Below are 17,229 nucleotides of genomic sequence, written 5' to 3' on the forward strand. Positions count from 1 at the left end.
GAACCTAACCAATGATCCTATCTTCAACAACAGCTATTGACTTATTCTTACAGAAAGCATTTGTGAAGAGAGGCACATTCCCCCTCAAAATTCCAGCCTCCAGAAGCAAGTGGATTAGACAACTTGTAACATGGAAGTCTTGCAGATAGCTTTGGGTGAAACATCTCCTAGGAATCCATCTTCCCTAAGTTTTTCTTGAAACTAGTTATACAGCCAACCCCCAAACAACTTCTAGTAATTGGTTCCACACTTCCATGCAGTTGTAGTTAAGGGGAGCAAGTTTAACACCATTATTTCAGAATATTTTGGTGAAATTAAGGCACAGCTTTGTCTCTGCAAATGGTTCAGAAAAGCATAATGGATTTTTACTTCTGTTACTCACCCTAAGCTATTATCTGACACAAGCCTTTGGGAAGTGTGCGAGGGTGGGAAAAATCAAGATCTCATAGGTTTACCTGACAACAGTTCGAAGCAAAGCAGATCTTGCCTCATTATGAAAGGTGATCACCACACTAGTGGCTGGCAAATCTATCCGCCATTGCTTCCGCTGACACCTGAAAGACAACATAACCTGTCATTTAAAGTTATTTACATCTCAGGTTTACTAGCCAGCCTTCATCATGAAGCAGCATCCTGGTTTAACCCCAGACAGCAACCAAGCACCACACAGCCACTCACTCACCTCCTCCCACCCCCAGTGTTCACAGGTGGGTTTATAACCAACTTCTTTCCTGTCACTTCGATAGTTGTCTTACTTTAGTACATAACACACTAAGAAGTCAGTGTCAGATACAGTCAGACTCAGGAAAGTCACTGAACTAGCATCACTGCAGTATATTGTAAATACCTTTTAAGCAACTCATTATGAAACCAGAGCATTTATTTTACATTAAAATCATTCAGTAACTAAGCAAATGAAATGAAAATACACAGGTTAAGGCTACTCTCTCTCCTCTTTAGAATGGCATATTTCCACTTATTTTTAAAGCTCCCGTAGCATCCTGATCCTGCTCACAGATAAAAACAGTTTTCTATTCTAATGAGAGGTTTTTAGGATTGTTGCATTCAAAGCTGGCTGTGACAATGCTGAGCCTACTAAACACAGAACCACATCCTTCCAATCCGTAAAGACAATGAAATATTACATCTGTGTCAACTCATTTTTTCATCATCTCTAGTAGCCTGAAATTAATATAATAAGCAAAAAGAAGCAAATCCTAAAATACTTCATGCAGGAACACACAAACTTAAACTATTTAAATCCTACACTACTCTTGTTGTATTAGAAACTAACAGTACTAGAAAACACTGTATACAGTGTTATGCTGAAAGGTCATGTGAAATGTCACGTTATACGTAATGTTAGAATCATAGAATGGTTTGGGTCGGAAGGGACCTTGAAGACCATCTAGTTCCAACCCCCCTGCATGGGCAGGAACACCTTCCACTAGACCAGGTTGCTCAAAGCCTCATCCAGCCTGGCCTTGAACACTTCCAGGGATGGGGCATCCACAGCTGCTCTGGGCAACCTGTCCCAGTACCTCACCACCCTCTCCGTGAAGAACTTCTTCCTGATATCTAATCTAAACCTCCCTACTTTCCATTTAAACCCATTTATACCCATAACATCACACATATTAGTGCTTGCCATGAAACAAAACATTATTGTGCCATGGTGATTTCACTCGATCTGAAGAAAAACAAAAGCCCATGCCAACCCTACAATTGCTGTGTCATATTAGCAAGGCCTCATGCAGCTTTGTTTCTCCAATGGTGGGTGTGCAAGATGGCTTCCTCGTGAGCGCCCTGCACTGAAGTTATAGATAAATCAAACGTGTACGTGTTTCTGGTAAGCAAGGAATTTAAGACCTTCACTATTGTGAGCTTCTGGCAATTGATCTTGACAGCTACAAGACATCCTGCTATTATACACCAAAGCTTATGGTGCCAAAAAAAGATACTCCTTTTTCTGCTAGCTTTCAAATTGCCCACAGAGGACAAGGCTACTGTGCATGCAGTTATCGCATGAAGCACTTGCATTAGAATCATTAGGAAAGTCACATTAAACTTATACTGGTCTCTTTGCAGAAGAGAGCACTTGAGCCAGAGCACATCTTAGGGTGAAATTATTGAAGGCAATGAAGCCTCTCGATTTTAAGAAAACTCAAGAGAAGAGCACTTACTGCATATTTCTGAGGGAGAAATTAAGATTTTCAGACTTCCAAATAAAACCAGAGGAATGTTTCACTGAGTATTTCTGCTCTCAGCACTTCAATAACCTCTGCTTGAACTTGCTCAGTAGCAGTCCTCCTCCTATTCTGCTGTGTCAATAGTGCCACAGTTAAAAATCAAACCAGAAACAATGTCATTACTTTTGGCAGAGGGATGAGTCTTTCTTTCCTCAAGTTACAGCACTTAATTTTACATGCAGAATGAGAAAATACATTTGGATAAGACAGAACTTGAACTGAAAACTTCAATCTAGACCTTCAATGCTTAGCATAGGTCATTAAAATCAGTTAAAGCATGAGAAGTAGTACATGAGGGCAGAAGCTTCTAAGAGTTGCCAAATGAGAGAAAAAGCATGGTTTAGTACCTACCAGTAATTTTCAAGAATCACGCTGACACATCAAGTAAGAGACTTGATCAGAAACCACTGGTCCCAAGTAAGCATACCAGACACAGAACCACAAACAACATGGAGTATTTCACCCTTCATCCCACTTGGGAGTCTATTTTACACTGACAGGAGTACAGCTCTGGAAGTTTCCTATGACGACTGTGACACTCACTTTCTGGATCTCCAAAATCTACCGTGACAGGGATAGCTCTCAGTTACACATCTTTGACTCTAACAGAAGGAACCCCAGAGGTTTCCAAAGCTGTTAGAAGTGGCAGTTGCAAGCATCAGCTGGAGTGAGAATCAGAATTCCTGCTTAGACCTCCTCTCCCTGCTTCCTTTCTTAAATGGTATCTGCCTGTTTCTCACTTCTCCCTTTTACTTAACATAAAGGCAAGCAGCTTAAACAGGCAAATTAGAGTGATTTCTAGCACTACTGACAGGCTTTTGCAAAAAGCAAGTAGAAAACTTTGGTCTTAACTTGATGCTAGTAAAAATTTGTCTGATGCACAAAAGACTAAACAATGCAGTATTAAAAGACGCATAATTACACTCACATTTACATACCTAATGTAGAATCCTGATAAACTGCTTCTAGACAGCTTAGGCAATTTCAGCAATTAAATAGGATTATTATGTAGTTAATAAAAAGTTGCTTAAGCAGAAACAAGTATTTTCTCATTTAAGTTTCTTTACTTAAAGAAAAGGATTGCAGCAGCCCCATAAGAGACCTTAATCTTAACCCAGTTGCCTCCAATTTTATTGAAAAGAACACACTTCCAAGTGTCACTTGCTCAGATCTGTAACATTATCTTCTTCCTATGGCTATTGTTTTTTCTCTTTCCATCGTACAGTTGCCAAACAAGTATTTAATGCACCAAGCACCTTCCTTTTCTCTCTCCTTCTGGTGTGTCCTCCAGCTTTTTCTAGCTACAAAGCTGTGAATGTACATTCACCTTAACTGCAGAATTAGTTAGGGAAATTAACTACACACAGTTGGCTAATTTTATGCTTTGAGACTAGGCTTGCCTTGTTTTTAAAACCAAGTGCAACCTGCTTTTGTTGGTTTTAAGTTATGGAAGTCCTAATGAGCAACTGCTGTTTTAATATTAATCAAACCTGCTTAAACAAGATTAGTGCAAGTCACTCAAAACATCCTTTGAATTTAAAAAGTCCTCCCTACCCACAAGAATATTTTTCCTTACTCTGAACTGTACCGTTTCCTGAACCTGCACAAGCAGCCTGACATAGCAAGAGGTTTTAAGCACCCGAGGTGTAATTCTGTACTGTGTTCACTGGGGTGCACATAAATGGATTCCTTTAGGTCTGGAGTTGATAATCATCACGTATTTTGAAGAACACAATCAGAGTGACTGAGATCAGGAGGGGCCCCTGGAAATCTTATAGTCTAAAGCAGGGTCAGCCACAGCAGGCTGTGTGTATCAGGCTTTCAGCATCCATAAGCCTGGGGGGCTTCACATCCTCCCTGGGCAACCTGCTCCACTGTTTAATCACCTTCACAGTGCAAGGGACTTAAAATGTAGAAACCAAGGAGAGCCATTAGATAAACAGGAACAAAAAGGGGCTGAAATACAGCACCAGTTTGGATATAGAATACACAGCGATGGAAGTCATGGAAACAAAAACTTGAATAAGATTCATTGTTCTGGAACCCACTGTTCAAGGACCGCGCCAGAGTTTACTGCTCCTGTCATTTTGAAAGCTGGAGAGCTCCTGCTTTAGAAAAACCACCTGCTGCTCAAAAGCCATAAATACAAAAAGGTTAATCCAAGTCAAACGTGGCTCAGTTTGGCACTTACTGATCATGCCTAGTGTCAGGAATGCTTCGGTCCATTCTCAGTTTGTCACTTTCTACCTGATTGAACTTATTGCGGGCATAAGGATCCTGACCAGACCGCAACATGGTAGCGCCAACATAAGCATCTTGATCAAAGTCTTGCCACCGAACTTTTCCTACAATAGGAAAAGAGGAAAACATCCAATTTAATCTTCGCAATATAAAGAATGGCGTTCAGCAAACCAAACGCAACTGCTGAAATAGTTCAGTTTTCAATTTTGCAAAGAAGTAATTAAACCTCTACAATATTGTTAAGACTGTAACGTTAACAATCACTTTTGCATATAAAATTCTCCTAGAACATCCTGCAAATGAATATAAAATTGAACAATTTCACAGATCTCAGTTTATACAAGTAATCACCAGAAAAATGCTCTGTCTTGTGTGTTTTGTTTGCTGTTTTTAACCCCAACTACCACAATTTCCATTAAAAAAAACCCTCCACATACCAAGAGGCATTAATATGGCAGTTGATGTGGCTATGAAGTTATCCAAGAAACGTTTTTTTTCAAATCCAGTCCAGACTTCAAAGACATTATAATTTAATTTACTGTGTTATTACGTAAGTAAAACCACAGACGGTTGTAAGCAAACCATTTGAGGAACAGGCCTATTAGAAGCACAGGACAACATTATCCTTAAAACCCAGCATTTCACGTAGGTAGAGCAGAGCACTAGATCGCTCTCCAATATGACATAACGGCAACCCCCTTTACAGCCAGAACTGATTCACAGATTAATCCCTCTTTAACAAGGACTGGGTTGTTATGTGACTGGTTGTGGCACTAACACGGAAAGGCAGATTAGCATCCAGCCGTCAGGAATGAAATTTCAGGACTTTCACCATCCTCAGGTATAAAACAACAGTATGATATTTACCAAGTGTCTTAAAACTATCCCTTCTTACCTCCGGCGGAATGTTTACTTTTCGGCTATTGACTGCCAAATCTATGCCACCTACAGCAAATTTATAGCACCTTTAATTCAAAATTTGAGCTCAAGTAGTAATGCAATACAGACATCCTTGTTTTAACACAGAGGTCTGTGAGAATCTCCTGGAAGCATGCTGTAATAAACACAGCATGCCACGGGCATAAAATGAAAAGATACCAAGCAAAAGCTGTCTTTTGGGGTCACTGCTATTACAGATGAGAGGAGTTAATATAAATTGTTTTCATACTGAATTTATTTGAAAGTATGTTAATGAAGGAGCAGGTTGCAGAGATGTCACTCCATTCAAGGTCAGCTTTTAGAGAAGTATTATACCTCAAGCATATCCTAAGCTACGCTGATATGCATAGAGGGAACACTAACAGCTATTAACAAGAGTCAGAGATTGCTCAGATGTTTGAAGGTTTGCTTTTGCTCCATCCCTCAGCCTGCACAGCATGGAAACGAAGGCAGGCCTCACAGCCTTCTATCCATAAGCCATGCCCCAACTACGCAATGTTAACTCCCGCTACAAGATTCTGATATTGAAAGAACACTTCCCATCATTAAATACAGTAATTGTCTGTTGTTTAATCAGATGAGTACCACCAACTTGATTAAAAATTCTCTATAACCTCAGCATCATCTGAGCAGCTCATCTACAAAAGCCCATGACTTCTGGATTGCTGTTTTAAGAACCAGCCAGTTAATACTACACAACTAATTTTACATCTGAATTATCACCCTAAAGAGGTTAAAACATATACACACACAAAAGCCAGAACTAGAGATTTAAACAAAACCAGACTGCAGAACATTTAATAAGCCACTTGGTGAAGCAGCCCGGTGGGGAAACTATAGGAAAATATTTGGAAGGAGAAATACGGATTTTCAAATTCCAGTTGCCGAAAGAACTCTAAAAAGGAAAACTTTCCAGTTGCTGCCAGTAGCCCACAGGCCACCAACAGTTTTTCTTAGCCTTTCAAGTTCTTTCTTCAAAATATTTCCAGGAACTCACTTTGAAAACAAGTTCACACCTCAGCCAGCTACCACACTGCAAATAACCCAATACAGAGTTATTTACAAAAATTACACCAAACCTCACTTGCAACAGAGCTATATAAAACTCAAGAGCTGCTTGAATCATGAATCTGGAAGAAACAGAGATCACAAAATTATCTCCCTGCCCAACTCCTTCCCTTAGCATTTCCCAAAGCTTTTGCAACCTCCTTGGTAACTAAACTATATTATCACCCCTGCTTCTAATGTATAACAGAGTTTCAATGTGCACCATATGTTGAATATTTTCTGAAATACAGGACGTGTCATGTCACCGCTTTTCCAGTCTAAAAATAAAGATTTTAGTTCATTTTACAAAATATTATCTACACTTACAGTGCATTTATATAGGACTTTCACCTTCCAAAGACCCCAACTTTTAATGGATTTTAATGCTATGCCTGCTTCAGAACTGCCACCCCCATCCACTCCTCCCGTTGCCTTCCACCCAGCAGAAAGAGTGGCTAACACACAAGAGGTCATGAGGGCATCACATCAGTGATGACGGTGATGCCACCGCAAGCGTTCTTTTAAAACAGGTGATGTTCTTTGTGAACTGCAAGCAGCAACGTGGACTGCCCACATGGTTACAAGTGCTAATGGCTTAAGTTAACTGCCGGAAAAAGGAAAGGCTGATCCAACCCAAGTATATTGTCCAGCCTTCCTTTTGTTGAAAGGCTTGCCTTTCTGACAATTAATCAAGTAAATTTTGAAGTCAGAAGTGCTTTAACAAATCTTTTCCAATAATGCTTCTGTTGTATGCTTCCCTGGGATAAAAATATAGGAGCACATTTGATGTAATTTCTTCTGGGGACTTAGCTGGCTCTGTAGTTTCCCGAGTGTCAAGGCCTTTGCCAGGTGGAATGCATATCAGAAAACACAGCAACATTATTTCAAACTTAAATCAAGCAAGTTTGTAACTTCAAATTCAAGGAAATGTGTGTTTACCTGTACTAAGACCTGACACAACCTTTTAACCTCAGCAGTAAGTGAACTGCAGAATGTGCTACCAAAGTCAATCACCAATTCGGCTAAGGACCTGTAACCAGGGTATGCTGCAGTGCTGAACTTGGTTTTGACAAGAAATGCTTATTTTACAGCCTGTTCTGAGCCAGAGTAGGTGAATATAAACAAGAAAAAGGTGAAATCCACTAAAGCTGCTTCTTTTTGTCCCGATATTTCCCAGCTCTGAAGTCTTGGAGAAAGCACTCAACAAAAATAGTGCAATTCGCTGCTATTATTTTTAATAAGCTGGTTGATTTTTAAATAGGAAGCCCATTTTGATTTTCTTCTGCTCTGTAATAAGCAGCTGTATTTTTAAAATAGTGCTAGTTCGGTACATTTTATTCCATTCCAGTTTCCATCCAAGCAGAGCTTGACATAAATAATTTAAAATGTATCATTTACCATTTTCCAAGACTTAAAAACCAGCAAATGCAACACTAGTCCAGAAAACAGAGTAAATTTGAGAAGAAAAAAAAAAGGGACTGCTTCATAGGGCTAAATTTACTGAAAGGCAGTGACAGCCCACAGAATAAAAGGATAAGTGAATTTGGTGTCAGGGGCCAGGAAGGAGGCAAAGCCTGGCTCTGCCTCCAGCAGAAGGTCCTAACAACTGTGTGCAATGTGAATCAGATCTATTAGGGAAAAGCCAGATCACAGTAATAGCAGCTTGAAGTGAGATAGAAAAGAAAAAACCACAAACCCACATAGCAGACAAATCAACCAAGCAGCAGGCAAAAAGAGTCGCAAGAGATGGATACAAAATCCCCTGAATAGCTAGCACTCCCTCTTACTGACTCAATACAGCTTAAAAGCAGTAGGTTACTCTATATACGATTGTTCTGACTTAGAGGGATTAAGAGATTCCAGATCTTCATTAACTAGCATTACTGTTTGAGTAACTGCTGAAACTCCTATCATTACACAGAACTGGTTATACAGTTTTGCTTTAGTTATCCATGCACACTTCAGGGTCGATCTTTCTAACTACAAGAGCTAACGTCACCATTTTCACAAATTAAGAAACAGACTTCTGCCTGCAGCTTAACGAAGTCACCAAATGACAAAAGGATAGATACATTCTGATGTACAGAAGGTAAAAACTCAACAATTTAATCTTTATTTAAAGCCATTTTGAAGATAATCAACAATTTCTTAATGTCAAGGACTTCTGAAAGATACTACGTTGCATAATGCGGAAACCTACACTACCACGCTGCTAACCTCAGTGGAAAAGCAAGAAAGTTTCTGAACCAAAGCACTTCTAAAATTGGATCACTTTGCTTTAAAACAGATTCTTTGCACTGCAGAAATATGAATTCCAAGCTCCAACGCCATAATGATGCAGAAGTTTGCCTACATGAGTTGAAAACAATTAAAATAGTGATTCAAGAGTGCATTAGTTCTGTCTCTGTAGCTTTTGATGTTTGATTCGAGACTTTCATACTGCTTTGTAGTAACGATTCCCTTGCCTGTTAAATCAAGCCAGAAGAGATTACTAATCAACAGATGAAATGAAAAAAGCCCCGACCTGCTTTATTTTACATTTAATTTTAGGTCTGGCTTCAAGCCTTCCAGCTTCTGATATCCTTCTCTTTCAACCTGTGACACTTCCCAATTCTTTTAATACTCAAGAGGCTACTTAGAGCCACATGGAAAGGAAGGTCTTAGAGGAGAAGTGTGAGGTTTGCCCCAGAACACAAACGTTCAAAAAGGGGAAATAAGAACAGTAGCTGGAAGATGCAAAAATTGGCTGACCTATAATCCCAGTAGCAATATTTGCAAAGACTTCTGTTAAGGGAAAAAAAAAAACCAACTTGAAAATATCTGCCAAAAAACAAGTTAAATAAGCTAGGCCCTTCAACATTTTAGGATTTATTTCCCAATTCATACACAAAGTAAAGGTTTTGCCAAAAAAGCATAAATACATAACCATCATCTTGTTTTCCCCCCCTGCAGAAAGCAGGGGAGGCAAGGTAGGCCAAAGGCTACAGGAAAAAAGCCATGAATGTCAAACAGCTTATGCTGTACCAAGAGCCTAGGACTGTAAAACAAAAATCATAGCTCACACGTTATTGGGGATGTAAGTTTCCGGCTGCTTAAAGGAATGTTTAGCTTGGTTACTTCCTGCTTCAAGGCCTCATAGTATTTCAAATGTTTGGCTAAAACAAATTTGTAAGCCAGACAGTAACATTAATAGAAGAGTAAAACGTGTTCTGAGGCCATCTGATCAAAGTTGTCTTCCTTGTATGGCAAACTTTCTCAATACAGTATAAAATATTCAAATCCATTTTACTATTTCTGTATTCCTTAGTATATCAATTCTAGCTATATATTAAATCTCATTGATGGGAATCAGTTAAGCACCAAAAGTAGTTTATGGAAGCAGTCACATAAAAAGCAGATTCCTTAACACTTCACTCTCCTAGCTCCTCCTCAAGGCATAAGACCATTTCGCCGAAATAAAAGAAAAATTAAAAAAAAAAAATCGCATTGCTTTGTTATTTGCCAGTATATGACAAATACTGAGCAAGTATGAGAAAAATAAGGTATGCCATCAACACATTCAGGAAAAGTCAGCCACAATAGCTGGACAAACTAAGAAGTATGAACCTTGGTCAATCTTCAGACAAAAGCACAGATTTAAGGCGACTTGTCTGTTGGCTGCCAGCGTTACCCATCGAGAGATAGGGACTAGTTTTGTACCAGCGGCTTTTACAGCCCCTCAAACCCAGTGCAGGACAACACAAACGTACTAGCAGAGAGTCACGTTCTCTACTCTTTTAAACCCAGAGAAGCAACAAAGCCAGTATGGTTTAAGGAAGCTGAAGCTTTAAAAATAGAGAAGTACATACTGCTAAAATAATCCTATCACTCCAAACTAGAGTTACTAGAATCAGAACAACCGCTCTGTTTTATGGCTACGGATCTTTCACAACAAACATTACTGCAGTACCTGGAGGTAGCGTCTCCACACTTTGTGCTTTGTCCTCCCCATCATTGCCACGGACATCTTTCCGTTTGGGGTCAATACCATTTGGGTCCTCCTGAAAAAAACACATAATTTTAAAAATTATGTTGTCAATTGATTTAGTATTGTGTTTTTAAAGCAAACAGCAATAAGCAAGTATTGTGGATTTTAAATCTGTGAAGTCGTCCATGAGAGCTAACTTGGATTTTAAGAATGATTATTTCCATTACTTAAAAAACAGAAAACAGAACAGGAATTTAAGACAGGCTTTTGCATTTATGTAGCAATTCTTATTTAAAAAAAAAAAAGAAATATTTAAGAAGGAAATTTATTAGGGAAGATGATAAAAAAAAAATCTAAATCAGTAATATTCAAGTGAGCAATGAAGGCAAAGGGATTAAAGAAAACCTGAAAAAAAGCCCTACTCTAGCAAGGAACAGCCCAAAAAGGAAAAAGTTATCTGAAAAAGAAAAGTCAGGTTATCTAGCAGTTATATCCAGAGTGGCAGCCTTACTATCGGGGGAAAAAAATTCCAAAATATCTTCAATTTGCTATTTTTCACATGTTCATTTCAGTGGAGCTTATTCTGCGCCTCACAGGCAACTCGCCTGGATTTGATTCTAGTAATACTGATAAAACCCACGTAGAGAGGGGGGTTGGAAGTTCTACCTCGAACTCCTCCAATTTTCTACATTTATTCTCACTCTGTAAATCTCATTTTCCTTTCAACAGAAAACAACCACCCCACACTCTTGTATGCTCATTACCATAAAAATACAACATGTCAAGCTGGAATTACCCCATTATGCATTTGGAAGAGTAAGAGTAGAGGGCAACTTCTTTTTTTTAAAAAGGCTGATTAGCAACTGTATGCTGATTTGCCCACTACAGTTAACAAACGGATTTAAGTGCCATCAGCTTCTGTTTTTCTTGCACACATGGGAAAGGAAACTGTTTCCTTTTCTACATCTGCACTGAAAAAGTACCAGTTACAATACTGGTTTTATTTGCACAACCCTGCTAAAGACACCACCATCATGTAAGCTACAATACTATGCCTATACTAATCAATAAGTGCACCTAAAACCACTAATCAGGCACCAAAGCCAAGCAGTCCAGAACAGTTCCTATCTCTTCCAGGAATGCGTCAGTCTCCAGAACAAGGTGATGGTGTACAAATGGTGTACTGTGAACTGCCTCCGCCATCCCAGCTCCTAGGCCACATCTGGACATTCTTTGGGCCGCATAGTAAGTAGCTGGAACAGGCCAAACTTGTGTTGGGGAACATTTCAACCACAAATGATACCATTTCAGCACTACCCCAGGCATGTCTGCATTTTCCAGTGCAAATTCAGCTGAAGTGTCTACATGAAGTAGACACTAATATTTGGATATATGCTGAAAAAAGGCATCTAATTTCTAAAGCACTGAAATGCAAAATTGAATACTGATTTTTTTTGTTATTGTTAGTAATTTTCAAAGAAAAATAGCCATCTAAGTATTATGTCAGTTAAAAGTTAAATGCTACAAATGCATGCTTTTCACAGCATCATGCATTGAGAATACCAGGGAGAAGGAATTTGTCCAGGTTCTCGCATTCTACTTCACCATACTGGCTCATGCTTTGGGCCTCTGGGCCTTGCAGAGATCAATAAAACCAACAAAACCTACCAACAAAACCAGCAGTCCCCAAAACACACAACACATCAAGAAAATCATCATGACACATGCTGGTGAGAGAGATTATCTGTCACTGAGCTCCGAGTCCCACCAGCACGATAAAACAGAAGCTATAAAGTTGTATTTCACCACTTACTTGGCTTTGTGCCCCGTTTTAAAAATAGCCACGCTACAGAAACACGTAAGTATCAACTGTAGCTGAAAGCAAAATCTTCCCAATGAGAATGTCAAGTTTTGCAGAATTCCACAAAAGTTCTTCACTGTAACGAATCTAAAAAGAAAACCACCTACCTAAGTTGAAAAATAAACACAAAACATCTATTAAGCCGCAAAAGAAAAAATGGCAAGGATTTCTTCTGTAATTAAACAAAAACTATTGTCTGCTTCCTCATTCTCTTCCTCCCCTTTAAGTCTTTAGGGGAAAACCCTGCCTTCCCATTAATCCTTCTAGCTGAGGAACATGTGCCATTAAGCATAATTACTTATCATGTTCTTTCACTTCAGGTTTTCTTGTTGTGTTTTGGGGGGGAGTTTTAATAAACAAACTACACCAAAGGCAAAGTCAGATTTAGAGCTCTTAGAGCAAAATGCCATTTTGAATTCTCATATATTTGAGGCTTCTAGGAAGCTCCTTGGGTACAGCCTTCAGGGATTCTGACATGAGCCAAGCTGCCAGGATGAAAGCTCCCAGTGCAGATTGCTGGATGTTCAACTTGACACCTAGGACTCCCTATAAAACAGTATAGTCGTAGGAGAGTATGGGATACTAACCTCCAACCTTTGTGTCTTAGATTAGGGCTTTCTGGTGGTATTCTTTTCAAAAATAAGTCTATTTTAGCTATTTTTATAACAGACTACTCAGCTAAAACTGATGTTCTTGTTGTAAGCGCCAACTTCCACCCAATAAAGCATTTGGAAAGTACGTGTAAGAAACCCATGCCTTTTTGGGGCAAACAGTATGTTATATCCTTTAGAGAGAACACAAGTGCACAAGAGGAGAAGCAGAAAGCAGACATTAAAACCATAGATAAATACAACCAGTTTCTTTACACTTCTGACTGTAAATTGCTTCAGCATGTTCATTTGGTGCAATATGTCAATGAATCATATGGTCCAATGACATTCCTGTCGTCACAGGACAGACTCGCTTCTGCAGTGTGCTTGGAGTGTGACAAAATCCCAACTTCCCGTGTGATCTTAAAAAGCCACTTGCACGTGACGAATAATCTTCTTGGGTAGAAGATAACAATGCTTGAACCAAAGTCATTCATACAAAAAGCTAAGCTTAAGGCAAGATTGAAAACAACTGAAACTGTTTAACAGGACACACAGCTCCTTAATCATGAGAGCACAAGAGGGAGATTTAATGAGTAAAAACTAAAAGAAAAGGCTAATGCCTTTTTCTATATAAAAATACAATTAATACTACTAGTACTTAGTAATTTAAAATACCATTTTCTTGACACACTATAAAATCTGACAGTATTAGTCTACAACCTAAATATGTAAATGCTCTACATACACCTGGACAAGTATTTTGAGCCTATTAAGAAATAATAACGTAGCTGGCCAGCCAGCAAGATGCCAACCAAACATTAGGTGCACATGGAACGTCATCAGGTAATAAAATTTGTGGTCGCTATTCATGCAGTTATTTTCTCGGGCCAGGACACACATAGCAACATCAAAGTAAGTACAAGTCAGCTACAATGCAGGTGTTGCAGGGATTTGGCATACATTAATTTTACACATCACTGGTTCCCATTAATTCTTGATTCATTACCAGATGAGATGACATGCAAAGAAACAAAATCCCAACCTTTCGACTCCATTCAGTGGGAAACCTTACAACAGCATTGCAGTAATATTTCAGATGTACCACATAAACCTAAATTTTTAAATACAACTACCTAAATACCTTCACTACTCCAAAAGCTCAGAAATTAAGGTGATGTATATTTACTTATAAATTTGTTAAAACATTTCTCGATTTACTATAACGACAATTCATTATGGTCAAGTTGAATAAATGGGGGTGGGGAGGTCTTTTTTTGAGCTGATTCATCACTGAAGTACAGCAAGTTTTTCTTTCAGGATACAGTAAACTCTCTGCCTCAGAAAGCTGAAATCACTTAACAAAACTTGCTATTACCACTTTTTTGCTCTACTCACCCACCCCATTACAACTACCCTGTAGACTGAATTTGAGATATAACGAAGATGCATTACAAAACTCCAGTTTCGAAAACTAGACTCCAAAAAATAGTTTCACAAAACGGTTATTTATGCATCTGCAGTGACTTTAACTGGTTCAGGGAAAGGGAGGACAAGGTTGTACAAATGCAAAGCAAGATTCAAACACATTTTCACAGCATTTCTACACATCTACAAGACACAATCATAACTGGCATGAAATGCAAGACTAGTGCCATTTGGGTTTAGAAAGCTGCAATTATACACAGACATACATCAGTGAATAATTTTATTATCCTTATTTAGATCTTCCAGACCACTTACCCTTCTGGGTTTGCTGTATTTGTCTGCACTAAATACTATATTCCTTACAAGGGCTACAAAGCAATTAGTCTTCTGTCAATTGTTATTTCACTTGGCACAAAAAAGAGGTATTAAACTGATCCAAGTCCTTAAGTATTGCTCCTATATATAAAAAAACCAACCACTTAAAACCACTACTGTTTTTCCTTTTCTGTCTTCCAATGCCTTTTTTTTTTCCCCTTTTAATTAAAGTTTCAAGTATCACGGATTTGACATTTAACTGCGATGTATTAGATCTCATTATAGCAGAGATTTCTACCCTACACTGGCTTCCTATCAACAAGAGAACAACTTAACAACATGTAACATCACCAGATACATTAGGATACCGCACGCCTTACAAGTGGTGAGTTAACACAGACTTCAGCAAAGCTCTTGCGGTTGAAAACATCTTAAGTTGGAGCCCAGCGTGCCTCCAATGCCAGCTCACAGACAACCCAGGTGCTGAGGAGCACACAACACCTGGGCACAGGAGACGATTGGGAGCTATGACCACACCACGTGCTACCTGGGAGATGTTTCCATCAGCTATCCAGGCTAACACATGACGCTACCCAAGGGCTAAAGCCATCCAGCTATCCCAAACACACATCAAGCCCACTGCTTTGCTCATCACCGTGTACAACTTTGCAAAGAAGTTCACACAGAATATACAGTGGGGAATTACACAGAATAAAACAAAGTTATACTTGCCTTGGTAGCATACACTCAAGACAAAATAGCTGAGAAAAGTGGCTTGATGGGACAAAATATGTGCTAAGGCTTAATGTCTGTTTTGGTACTTGCTTCTAAGGTGTTGGCCAGTGGCCAAACACAGACAGATTTTTTTCTACTGATGATTTTCTAAGAGGAAACTGGCAGCATCTTCAAAGACCATCATTTGATCCAGCTGGCCTAATACAAGGCTTTGCTCCATCATGCAGTACAGATCAGTCAAATCAGTTGATTTTGGAAAGGGTGCTCTCGCTGCAGCAGACACTCCTCTCAGCACTTCATCTACTTCTGCTCTGAGCATGTACTTGCAGCCAGAAACACAGGAGCACTTTGATGTTATGTAGAGCAGCACTTGGCATTGCAGCAGTTTAACGCCTGCTACAATTCAGATCCCTAAACTGAGCATGAAGGCTCCTCGCAGACTTGAGTTACCTCAAAGCTGAGCACAGTCAGACAGCTGCCTAAACCCCCGACACAGCCAAAGCCCAACCTCCTTTGCTACTGCTAGCACTTAATATATGCCTTCCCAGCCCCAATTCAGTTTAGAGTCTTCACATCGCAGAACAGCTACGCAGGCTCTGAAGCACCAACTCCTCCTAACCCAGGAGGACCTTCAGCATAGGCCAGAGTCCAACGTGTCAGCTTGCTTCCTGACCCGACGCTCGCTCACTGCCTCCCAAGAGGTCTTTGGAAACAGGACTCCAAGTTTCTTGTGCTGTCGTAAATGAATCCAGCTTTCCTACGTGCCAGGCAAGCACTCTAGCAATTTAATGTAATTACATTACTGGGCACCCATGTCTTACCTTGTCAGCAAAAAGGCTTTGTAGGAAACAGATAAAACGTGCGCTGGAAATGCCTGGAACGCCAATTCTTACAGGCAAGACGAGCAGGAAAACATCCTGTAGACAAATGCTCACTTACTTTCGTTGCCAAGCACACCAATAAGCAAAATGTAAGATACATATACACGCTGCAATATTTGATTACCACTGTTAGATGTACTGCCTAAAATTATTACAAAGATGATTTAGTTTTCATAAGTGTTCCTTTACTCAGTTTAAGTAAACTGCTGCCAAAAGGTACATTCCTTTCATATGTTTGAATATTCAAAGCAACAATAGAAGCTTCCAGCAGAGGGGGAACACACACACAGAGACACCATTCATGCATACAAAGGCAGCAAATTTAAATTATCAGAAAACAGGGGAAAAAGTAAGCAAGATTATACTTGGATGGCTCCATATATAGGAAATATGTTCAGATATACTTTCAGTGAATACACTCAAAACATTTTGAAAATGCCTATTACCCTAAATGGTAGCCTCCAGACAAAATTAAATCTGCTAGTACCCTACCATCTCTGTAGATTTTACTTCTACTTATGGCAAAGTACATATTTTAAGAGCTTACAGACACTATTTGAAGTACAGAAACAATCATAAATTCTTATGTTTTATAAACCCAGAGTGAATTAGACAAAAATATTGCTTTATCTGAAGTTTCTGCTATACCTATGTATATTCTCTGAGGAAGGTCTGATACAACTTTGCAACAGAAGTCTTATTTGTACAGCAAATGGGATCAACTAGGAGTTCTTGTTCAACTTAATTTAAGACTTCTGGGCATAATAAACTTATTCAACTCGACAAGTCAATGAGCAACAAAAAACCCCAGGTAGGGCAGATAGGGCTATTCAGGCAGTAAGCTTTAAAGTATCTTTAAGATGTTAAATATGAAGATTTGCATTTCAGTATACATTAAGGAACTAATTAAAACTCAAAGATAACCTAAAAGTATCTTAATGCTGCTTAAGTAAGCATGACTTATCCACCAAATGCC

General features: G+C 39.1%; 1 protein-coding gene across 1 annotated transcript in view; it reads right to left on the reverse strand.

Moving 5' to 3' along the window:
• GALNT2 (polypeptide N-acetylgalactosaminyltransferase 2) overlaps positions 1 to 10,531 on the reverse strand; it is a 43,421-nt gene extending 32,890 nt beyond the window's left edge. The window contains exons 1-3 of the mRNA XM_010161348.1: positions 10,426 to 10,531; positions 4,441 to 4,594; positions 456 to 554 (exon numbers count right to left, since the gene is read on the reverse strand). Of these exons, the coding sequence (XP_010159650.1) occupies positions 456 to 554; positions 4,441 to 4,594; positions 10,426 to 10,531 (359 nt within the window). The remainder of the gene's footprint in view (positions 1 to 455; positions 555 to 4,440; positions 4,595 to 10,425) is intronic.
• Between the last annotated feature and the right edge of the window lie 6,698 nt (positions 10,532 to 17,229).

This window comes from Eurypyga helias, unplaced genomic scaffold (genome assembly GCF_000690775.1).
Source record: "Eurypyga helias isolate BGI_N326 unplaced genomic scaffold, ASM69077v1 scaffold37781, whole genome shotgun sequence".
NCBI classification, from domain to species: domain Eukaryota; kingdom Metazoa; phylum Chordata; class Aves; order Eurypygiformes; family Eurypygidae; genus Eurypyga; species Eurypyga helias.